General features: G+C 51.0%; 1 protein-coding gene across 1 annotated transcript; it reads right to left on the bottom strand.

The window, feature by feature from the left end:
• Positions 1–14: 14 nt before the first annotated feature.
• On the bottom strand, positions 15–9,055 carry LOC118020373 (serine protease 44-like). Its single transcript, XM_035020273.1, has 7 exons — positions 8,978–9,055; positions 4,224–4,382; positions 3,844–4,012; positions 3,154–3,492; positions 2,220–2,355; positions 1,487–1,584; positions 15–858 (listed from the first exon to the last, which is right to left on the bottom strand). Exons 2-7 carry the CDS (start codon positions 4,348–4,350, stop codon positions 546–548), a joined length of 1,182 nt encoding a protein of 393 aa, XP_034876164.1. The 5' UTR covers positions 4,351–4,382; positions 8,978–9,055; the 3' UTR covers positions 15–545.
• Between the last annotated feature and the right edge of the window lie 2,136 nt (positions 9,056–11,191).

The following is an 11,191-nucleotide window of genomic DNA, read 5'->3' as shown; positions in this document are numbered from 1 at the left end:
GCTGGATCCGCGCCGGGGGCAGGGGAAATGTCTCCCAGCCCCAGACAGCCCGGTCAGATGTGGAAAGCCCCGGCCTCACGCCTCAGCAGGGACATGGTGACGCCTCCTCCCTCTCTCTGCACAATCTGCAAGCTGCCCGCTTCAACACAGTCTCAGGTGACAGCCTGAGACCACAGCCAGGTCCAAGGCTGCCTCGCTGCTCATGAGGTGTCTTCTCTGGTACAGGCTCTCCAAGATGGCAAGGAAGCACCGGGCTCCACCTGGCAGGTCGGCTGGCTCTCAGGCTGGGATGCTTGGCCCCCCTCCTCCGGGGCAGGCAGGCCACAGCCAAGGTCGTGGGTGTGGCCGACGCAGGTGACCGGGACAGCAGCAGGCTGGGACACTTTCGGGGCTCCAGCCTTGCGGCCACTTTCTACTGTGGGGCTCTCTACAGGCTCAGTGGACGCCAAGCAGGATTGGAGGAAAGGGCATCTAAGTAGGAGGGGGAGGTCGGAGGAGAGGCCCAGTGCGAGACCCGAAAACAGGAGCAGGGAGGGCTGGGGTGATCACGGGGCCACCAGGATGCCCAGGGGCAGCAGCAGGCACAGAAGGGGGATGAGGAACACCACTGGACACAAAGAGGCAGCCTGGTTAATCACGTCAAGTATCCACTCAGCATAGCAAGCGATATCTGTATAAACTCCAGGCACATCTCCACGACCACAGCCAATGCCCCAGCTCACGATTCCCACCTGGACCCATGTGTCCTTAAATTTACAGACCAGTGGGCCCCCAGAGTCTCCCTGGAGAAAGAGAAAGAAACAAACGCAGAAATGGAAGGCCATCCATGTCAGAGCAGGCTGACTGCAGCATAAGGCACTGGGCAGTCAGGCACATGGGGACCTTCCCTGGGGACCTACCGGGGCCACTTTTCTGTGAATACGAGAACTGAGAATTGAAAAGTTAATGGGAAGGGACAGCTGGCTGGATCAACTGTGATCTCGGGTTGTAAGTTTACGCCCCACACTGGGTATAGAGAATACTTAAAATTAAAATCTTAAAAAAAAAAGAAAGAAAAGTTAATGGGAAAACTTTAATATCCTTGGGAGGATATTATGACTGGTCATTTCCCAAACCGTAGTGGCTGTTAAACACTTTGAATATCACCTCTGCGTGAGAGTCCCCTAAATCCATACATCTAGTTTAAAGTTTCTCTAGAACTCCTAACCCATATAGCCAGCTCCCTCCATATTTGATGCTCCACTCCCCAACATCCCATATACACCCCATCTCCCAGACCTGCTCTGGTGCCCCCGCCCCCACCAGCCAGCTCAGACAGAAACAGAGAGCCCTCCTAACCTCTCCCTCGCCCCCACCCTCCCAGCAGGCAGTCACCTAGAACTCATGACTCAACCTCAGACACACCTCCTTCACCCCCTCACCGCCCCGGCTCCTGCTCGGGACCCCGCATCATCGCCTAGATGATGGAGACAAACACCTAGCCTACAGTCCTGCCCGGATGGCGTCGAGAAACTTGGCCCAGCGCTCCAGGCCACACGGATTCCGACTGCAGCCCTCTTCTCTGGCCACCTCATTGCTCCAGACCTGGAAGACAGGCCCTACACGTGACAAGCTCCCTAGGACCTCGGAGCCGCTGCCCGTGCTGCTCCCTCTCCCTACAGCGCTGTTCTCCTCTTTCCAAGAAATCCAAATACTCATCCTCTGAGACCCAGCTCCAACGCCCCCTCCTCCAGAAGGCACTCAGAGCGGGAGGAAGACGGCGGGCCCAGGAGGCCTGCAGGCACGCACAGGGGTCCCTGAGCTAGCACCCTTGGACCTCCCCTCGTCTGTGTGACAGCTATGATGTCTATGTGGCAGGCTTATGACGGGGGTTAACAGAGCTCATGGGGTAAATGCTCCCACTGGCTCACACAGGAAGTGCCACAGAGGGGGAACTCAATTCAAGGAACGTAGAGTGTTAGGACTACCCGCGCCCGACTTCCCCACACCTTGGCAGGGCCCACAGGCAGCAAGGAGCAAGCCAGGCCAGCTCCGGGGAGCCACAGGGGGTTCTCCCCATGAATCTCCTTCACTCAGGAGGGAAAGGAAGATGTGGCAGACCACGCAGGCCCTGGCACTTGGGAATGAAGAAGCCTGGGAGGGACACTGTTACTGAAGAAGCCACAACGGAGCCAGGAACCGACCTTGCAGAGACTCTCCCCTTCTTGTTAGCCACAGACCATCCCGTTTTTCACTAGGTTGCGAAATGTTCCTAACCGTGTCCGCAGTATCTCGTTACATTTCTTGAGCGAAGAATGAGTTGCTTGGTCTCCTGAAGATGAACTGACACGAGTGCTGGAGCGACAAAGTCGGGGTCTGCGTGAGTGGACAGCACAGGAGCCCCTCAAACCCCCTCTGTGCCCTCACACTCTTACCCCCTCAGAGGCAGTCGGGGCAATGGATACTGTCCCATTGACAGGAGGGAACGGAGGCTGTGGGGGTGAGGGGAGAGGAAGAGGAAGAGGTAAGAAAGGTCATGACAGGAGAAGGAGGGACCCCTCAGGACAGGAAGAGGCCAGGCCTTACGAACCAGAAGAGAAAAGCAAGCGTCACTCTTGAGTCCCAAGAGTAAATGACAGGTGTCCTGTGCCGAGCAGAATCACAGACTCTCAGACAGGGAGTGCCCCCAAAGCTTCCAGTCCAGCCTCTTCCCCGAGATAGGAGGCCCTCCAGCCTCACCAGGAGGGTTGCTCTGGCTCAGCCCCCACCCCCTGGCATGAGCAGCTCCCTCCCCACCAAGCAGGGACTTCCATGGAGGGGCAGCTCTGACTGGCAGCCAGCTCATCCCCCCCGGAGCTGAAATCCATGCTGGATAGAACCCACCATCCCTGGCCCCCAAGCCCCCACGTGCTAACATTCTCACAGCAATTCTTGTTTTAAAGATTTTCTTTTATTTGAGAGAGAGAGAGAGCATGCGCACAAGTAGGGGGAAGGGTCAAGGGAGAGGGAGAAGCAGACTCCCCACTGAGCGCGGACCCTGGGATCATGACCTGAGCCGAATCAGATGCTTCACTGACTGAGCCTCCAGGCGGCCCTCATTAAGCAATTCCTAGAGGTTCTGTTACTCCCTGGCATACCTCCTCATCCTCTCTTGTCCCCCGTTAAAGACTCAGCCTCCCTGTCCCTGGTGGGACAGCCTGTGGGCCAACGCCAGCACCCCAGGCTGCCCCCTCAGCTCCCCACTTACCAGTCTCACCTGCCAGTTGGCCCCAGCCAGTCACCCAGCACTTTGTCCCACTTTCCACGTGGAGAGACCTTTCGGGGAGACACACAGCCTGGATGTACGAGGAGTAATTCACAGAGAAGGCCAGCAGAACGAGGGCAACGTCATGTCTCAAAGTTCTATCATCGTAAAAGTGATGGCAAATGATGTCTTCCACCGGAACCACCAGCATTGTTTTGGAATGAGAATGTCCCAGTTTGTCTCCCAGCCTCACTGTATATTCCTCGTGGCTGTGGGAAGAGGACATGCCCGTCCCAGAGATCCCAGAGGGTCTACACGCCCCTTTCCACAGTTTCCAGCTTCTTCCCAGCCTGGTCCTGTCTCCTCAGCCAGCATCAGGCCCCTGCCTGCCTGCACACCACATCCAGTCCCCAGCCCCGAACCACTCCAGCCAGTGGTTCTCCAAGTGAGGTCTCGAGACTACCAAAGCAGCCCCAGGGAACTTGGTAGACATGCGAATTTCCAGGTGTCACTCCAGACTGAATAAAACCTAGGGGGCTGTGACTCTTTTTCGGAGGAGAAGGGGAAGCTCGGGGACGGGGACAGGACTGGCTCCAGGTCACAGAGCCCCCGACACTCACCTAATTATGCAATGGGCGGCGGTCAGCACCCACCGACTGGCAATGAGGGAGCCTCCACATATGTGTCTATCATTGATCCGCAGGCTCACCTGCCAGGGCCACTTCCGCTCTGCTGCGGGCATTCCACCGGCTATCCTCATAGACCTCTGGCCGCATCCTGGTCGGCTCACTGAAGAGAAGGGACTGGAGGTGAAGCTACTGTCTGGTTCCCCGCCCAGCGCCCCTGGCCGGCCACCAGCGTGCAGAGCCAGGTTTCCTCTCCAACCCTTCAAGACAGAGTCTGACCCTTGTAGCTCCCCAGCCAAGCAGCTTCCCCTCTGGCCTCCCAGGCGGACCTGTCCAGACCTGCCCAGAAGCAGTACCTTGAGGAGAGAACGTTCCAAATACAGTGGTCTGGCTGGACTTCACTGTGAGTGTTAGAGGTGCTATAGCCGCAGTGGATATTGGCATCCGCGGGGACTCGGGGGGCCCTGGTGGCGACGGCGCCTCTGGGCTTGCCAGGATCATTGCAGAATCCGCGCTGGGACTGTAACCCTCACCTGGGGAAGATCAGTGAGACAGGAGCTGGCCCGAGCGCCCCCCCTCGCCTGCCCCTTCCCCCGGCACCCCCAGCAAACCTCCCCCTTCCACTCCCCACCCCGTGAGCAGCCCAGCCCGGCCTGGCCCCCCCACCCCCTCCCCTGGCCCCATCGAGCTGGGGCTGGAGGAGCAGGAGCCTGAGCAGGAGGCCCAGGGGGCTGCGGGGGGGACGCCATGGGCCCGCCCGCGCTGCAGCCCACTCAAGGCGCCCCCTCGCGGCGGCCCACGGCCCTGCGCACGCGTTGGCTGGACCCCGGTGTGCGGGCACAATTCCCAGCCAGCTGCACCTCCAGGATTCCCGCCTCCTGGTTATATGACCGAAAACAATCCAGGTAGTGCTCCTCAGGCGCTTGAAGATGTCATTGCTTTTATCGACCTTAAAATAGAGATCTTCTGGATTATATGCCCCAGAGTAATCTAATCGCTGGAGCCCTTGAAAGGACAAGGACATGCATTCTACCCCATGGAAGGTGAAAAACAAAAGGAAAGTATGATAAATAGAGAATACAAAACCAAAGGGCAGTATCGAGTCCTAATATGATAGCATTTGCAATTGAGTGTGAACAGGTTGAACACACCAGACAAGCAAGAACTTTCACATTGGTAAAAAAGTTAAGGTCCAGAAATATACTAGATACTAAAAAAAAGAGGCAGATACATTGGTAATAAAGGAATAGGAATGAAATACCAGACAAATCTGATGCAAAAGAAAGGTGGGATAGCAATTTTCTATCAGATCATAAAATCAAAGGCAAAGATTATGCAAGAGGGGGGCACCTGAGGGACTCAGTCAGCTAAGCCTCTGACTCTTGATTTCAGCTCAGGTCATGATCTCAGGATTGTAAGAGCCCCACATGGGCTCCACACTCAGCACGGAGTCGGCTTGAGATTCTCTCTCCCTCTCCTTCTGCCCATTCCCCTGCTGGTGTGCTCTCTCAAAAATTAATTAATTAACTAACTAATTAATTAAAATATTATATAATGGACAGAGAGATTTATATACAGTTAAAATAAAAAATAATCAAGAAGATGCAATGAGAGGGCGCCTGGGTGACTCAGTCATTAAGCATCTGCCTTTGGCTCAGGTCATGATCCCGGAGTCCTGGGATCAAGCCCCGCATCGGGCCCCCTGCTCGGCAGGAAGCCTGCTTCTCCCTCTCCCACTCCCCCTGCTTGTGCTCCCTCTCTTGTTGTCTCTCTCTCTCTGTCAAATAAATAAATAAAATCTTTTAAAAAAAGAAGAATAAGAAGAAGATAATGAGGAGCAATGAGGAGCCCTTAATACGTAAAACAACAGTTGACCAACTTCATGGGAAACCAGAGGTTTTCAAACATTCCTCTTAAGAAGCCGATAGCTTATAGAGGCAAAATTAAGCAAAAATTACAGGATATTTGGCTATGACCAGTGATAACCTTTTTTTAAAAGATTTTACTTATTCATTCATGAGAGACAGAGAGAGAGAGGCAAAGGAAGAAGCAGACTCCCCACTAAGCAGGGAGCCCGACAAGGGGTTCAATCCCAGGACCCCGGGACCATGACCTGAGCCGAAGGCAGATGCTCAAATTGACTGAGCCACCCAAGCGCCTCACCACTGATAATCTTGATCTAATAGCAATATGATGAATTTTACAACTACCAGCCGAGAACACTCATTCTTATTGAGCACTTAAGAAACATTCAGGAAGAAGGCCACAAAGGAAGACCAGTAAACTCAAGGAATCAACATTATACCTTCTGTTCTTGAGCTACACATCTATAATACTAAAATCAACTTCTACAAAAAATCCCATAGTTCTGAAACAGACAAAACTCTAGAAGATGGTCCTCCTATTAAAAAGGAAATCATAGGGGCGCCTGGTTGGCTCAGTCGGTTGAGCATCTGACTCCTGATTTTGCCTCAGGTCATGATCTCAGTGTCATGGGATCAAGCCCTGCGTCAGCTCCATGGCTCCATGCTCAGCGCAGTCTGTTGGAGATTCTCTCTCCCTCTGCCCCTACCCCACTCACCTGCTCTCTAAATGATTAAATAAATAAAAGCTTTAAAAAAAGAAAAAAGGAAATCATGAGAGGGGCACCTGGCTGGCTCAGTCGGTAGAGCATGGGACTCTTGATCTCAGGGTCGTGAGTTCAAGCCCCACGATGGATGTAGAGCTTACTTAAAAATAAAATAAAATAATTTTTAAAAAGAAAATCATGAGGAAAATAATGACAATTTAAAGATTACTACCAATGAAAGCACTATATACGAAATACCGCGTGATGCAGCTATAGTCGTCCTAGAAAGTAATGTAAAGCTTCGACCATATCAGAGCTAAATATGCAGCTCAGAAAGTGAAAACAATCAATGGAGTAATCCCCAATACAGGGCTTGGGGAAAGAAAAGACTAGCAAGAAACTGCAGCAGGGGGCGCCTGGGTGGCTCAGTTGGTTAAGCGTCTGCCTTCGGCTCAGGTCATGATCCCAGGGTCCTGGGATCGAGCCCCGCATCGGGCTCCCTGCTCAGTGGGAAGCCTGCTTCTCCCTCTCCCACTCTCCCTGCTTGTGTTCCCCCTCTCGCTGTGTCTCTCTCTGTCAAATAAATAAAATCTTAAAAAAAAAAAATTAAAAAAAAACTGCAGCAGAAGTCAATAGAGACAAAATTATGAAGAAGATGAACACAATCAGAATTCTGTTCTCTGAAAAGCTCAATAAGAGACAACATTCTAGGAAGAATGAATAAAAGAAAGAAAAATACAGAATAAATAAAGGGAAGCAACTTAAAGATGTAACAGATATTTTTCTTTTAATTATAGAAGAATGTCATTAAATGCATGTGCTCACTTGTCCTTCTGGCCAAGATAGACTAATAGGGATTGCCCTTCCCACCTGAACAACCAAAGATAGGCAAAAATATGAAACGACAGTTTTCAGGACATTGGACACCAGGCCACAAAGGGCAGGACCGCTGATAGATGGAAACCAAATGGGATGAGTCCTATCATGGCTCTGCTTGTGGCCTTCAGAGAGTTTCTAGGCCACAGTTCAGAGAAGAGGAACCTTGGCAGAACGTCACAGGCTCCCTGAGGTGAGCAAGTGAAGCTGAAAGCGGGGGGGAGGCACCCAAGGCAGCTATGCAAAGAACACTGGGGGGCGGGGAGAACTCTGGAGATCTGCAGAGGCTCCCCGTTGAGTACTCCCCAGTGTACTGATCAGTGAGGGGGTGGGGGGGATCTACTGGAAGCTAGAGAAATAACCACTTGAAAGGATTAGACTTAACAATGCCCAGTGTTCACCGGGGGTCCAGGAATAGTGCCTGTTCCCAGCAGCCAGACTGGAAAAACTCAAGATTCACAGAGCACTCGGTAGCATGTTCAGAAAAGTCTTGTCTCAGGCGGGACGCCTGGGAGGCTCAGTCCATTAAGCGTCTGCCTTAGGCTCAGATCATGATCCCAGAGTCCCAGGATCAAGTCCCACCAAGTCCAGCCTCAGGCTCCCTGATCAGCGGGGAGTCTGCTTCTCCCTCTGTCCATCCCCCCTGCTCATGCGCTCTCTCTCTCTCTCTCAAATAAAAATCTTTAAAAAAAAAAAAAAAAGTCTTGTTTCAGCAACAGGAAATAATTGTTCCTAGACTGAGAAGTGTTCCAGTCCTGTCTAACAAATCTTTAAAGCGAGCCCTGAAAATATCCATTTCTTTTTTTTTTTTTTTTTAAGATTTTACTTATTTACTTGACAGAAAGAGACACAGAGAAGCAGGCTTCCTGCTGAGCGGGGAGCCCAATGCGGGGCTCGATCCCAGGACCCTAGGATCATGACCTGAGCCGAAGGCAGATGCTTAACAACTGAGCCACCCAGGCGCCCCTGAAAATATCCATTTCTAAGTAATTTCACTGCATCCCAAATAAAGCTCAAGAAAATTTCTAGGAAAATATCAAACATCCAAGTAAAAGTCACAGTGTCTGGTATCCAATCAAAGAATGTCCAACACTCAAGGAGCATGAAGATACCAACGCATAATGAGGAGAATTGCCAATCAATCCAAAGAACTGACACAGGTGTTAAAATCACTGGCAAGAATATTCAAACAGCTATTATAACTGTAAGACATACATAGGTACTCAAAAGTTAAGTACAGATATTGAAGATGTAAAAAGACCCAAATCAAAATTCTAGATATAAAAACTACCATGTGTGAGATGAAAAAAAGACAGTGACTGCTGGGATTAACATTACGCTAAACATGGCGGAAGGAAGAGATGGATGAACTTAAAGACATGACAATAAAAAAAAAATTACCACAGTGGAACACAGAGAGAAGAGGGAGTATAAAAAAATAGAACACCATGGGCTCATGGCACTTCCACAAGGGAGAGGTGCTGCGTAGGAGAGACAAAAATATTTAAAGAAATAATGGTCAAACATTTTCCCAGATTTAATTAAAAAACAATTATCCCAGAGATCCCAGAAGCTCAACGAATGCCAAACAAATGAACCTAGACAGAAGCACAACCTAATCAAATGGCACTCCAAGCCAGTGATAATGTGAAGAGGAACACAGGGAAGTGTGACAGTAGATACCTCATCAGAAACAACGCGAGGGCGCCTGGGTGGCTCAGATGGTTAAGCGTCTGCCTTCGGCTCAGGTCATGATCCCAGGGTCCTGGGATTGAGTCCCACATCGGGCTCCCTGCTCCTTGGGAGCCTGCTTCTCCCTCTGCCTCTCTCTCTCTCTCTGTCTCTCATGAATAAATAAATAAAATCTTTAAAAAAAAAAAAAGAAAAGAAATAACACGAGCACTGTTCTCAGCTGAGGTCAACAAGATGACGCCATGCCTTCCAGTTTCAGCTCTCATAGCATAAACACTTGTTCCCAGTCGACCGTGTGCCATATTTTTCCAGTTTTGTGGAGGCTTTTTTGCTGCTGATTTTGCTGTTTAAAATGATCCCCAAGCAAAAAAAAAATAAAATAAAATAAAATAAAATGATCCCTAAGCATATTGCTTAGGGGCTGTCCCAGGTCACTAAGGACTCCGGGCTGTGATGTGCGTCGCAGAGAAGACATGTTAGGTGAGCTTCGCACAGGTATGAATTACACGTCTGTGGGCCCTGAATTCAGTAATAGTGAATCAACTGAGTGCATTAAATAAGGTGTCTTTAGCCAGAAACAAACAGAAAATAAAGCTACATATTGACCACCCGGTGACAATGTTGTGTAGCAAGACTCCCAGGAATCTACTCCTGTATTTCTCTGAGGAGCAGTTGTTCAGTATTTGCTAATTCAGTGCTCATGGCTACTTCACAGAACATAAAAACCCAAAAAAAAAGAAAAAAAAAAAAAACGTTATTTTTAGCAACTGGTTTTGGGGTGGTTGGTTACTCAGCAATAGGGAACTGAAACCCTTATTGAAACATTGTCCCATGTTGGCCTGGCCAAGTGTCTCAGATGGGGCTCCCCGGAAGCAGATCCTGAGCGGGAACGGTATGTGAGGGCTGTGTGGAGGAGTGCTCTCGGGAGATATGTGGGTAAGCGAGCAAGGGAGGCAGAACTGGGAAATGGCAGAAGCTGAGCTACAGTGCATTTGCAACTGAGGTCTCAGCTGATCCTCCAAGAAGCCCCCTTCCAAGTTGGCCCCAAGTGAGGCAAGTAGGCTGGGCAACACCTGTCCAAGGATGGGATCCTGAGCGCATCCGTTCCCTCAGCCAAGTGCAGCTTTTGGGAGGGCTGCAGCTGAGGCAGTATTTTCAGGAGCTGGGAGAATGATGTGCTTTCTCTGCAAGGGGGGATGTGGTGGCAACACCGTCTGACCCCCGGGGTACCACTTCTGGTTGGCTCCCGAGTCCTTCTGATGTGATCCTGGCCGTTTGGATGGCTTCCTCGCTATCCGGTACCACACGACGTTTTCGTCTCCTCTGACATTCCCTGCTCCACACCTGGACGTTCTGCAGACCACTTTCCCAAGAGGCCCTGATTTCTTTTGGGGGGAAATTGTGTTTCAAGACCACAATCTGGGCCCTAGGAATACTCCTTGCTAGATGTCTCTTGCTTCTTATGACCAGAAACCCCCAGCACTTTTTGTTTTGTTTCTTTTTAAATTCTAATATTTTTAGGAGAACTCATTGCCCGCCCCTCAACCTCCTTCTTTGCCAGTGTCATCTATATCTTTCAGAGGGTGGTTCTGCCCAGCCACCATGCCCCTGACCTGAGTAAGGGTCATCCTACCCACGGGCTCTCCCCTCCCACCTGCGGTCCACGTCTTATTCGAGGCCGCAGCCCAGTGCCTGACTCAGAAAAGATATTCCACAAATATTGGTTGGGAAGACTAAAAGTGGCTACCGCTCTCCTGGCAGTTGGCTTCCCGCTCACGGAGAGGCTCTGCCTAACTTTTCTGGTAGCCAGAGGTGGATCTTCGGTAACTAAGCTGCTGGACTAAATTCCTGTCTCCGCTCCCAGCAAGAACCACATTCTAATATCAGCATGCCACAGGGCATCCCATCTGGACCACACACTTCCCAGAGCCGGGGACTGTTCCTACTGCCGGGACTGTGACTCCTGGCTAGCCAGTTGTGGGATTCCCTCTTTGCATTTACTGAGTTTAGCTGTAACCAGCTGGGGTTTGCAAAGCAGAGTGTCCCACCCTGGCCTCCCTCAGACAGCAGGTGGGACTATCCCAGACTGCTCGCTGAGGTCCTGGATAAATGGGAGTGTTAGCACTGACCATTTGGAAGGATGGGTGGGCAAGGGAGAGAGAGGCTGGGGGATGATCAGCATCCAGTACCAGGTGACTGTGGGAC

Source organism: Mirounga leonina, unplaced genomic scaffold, assembly GCF_011800145.1.
Source record: "Mirounga leonina isolate KUSES-001 unplaced genomic scaffold, KU_Mleo_1.0 Mir_113912, whole genome shotgun sequence".
NCBI classification, from domain to species: Eukaryota; Metazoa; Chordata; class Mammalia; order Carnivora; family Phocidae; genus Mirounga; species Mirounga leonina.
This window is presented reverse-complemented; position numbering and strand designations above follow the sequence as displayed.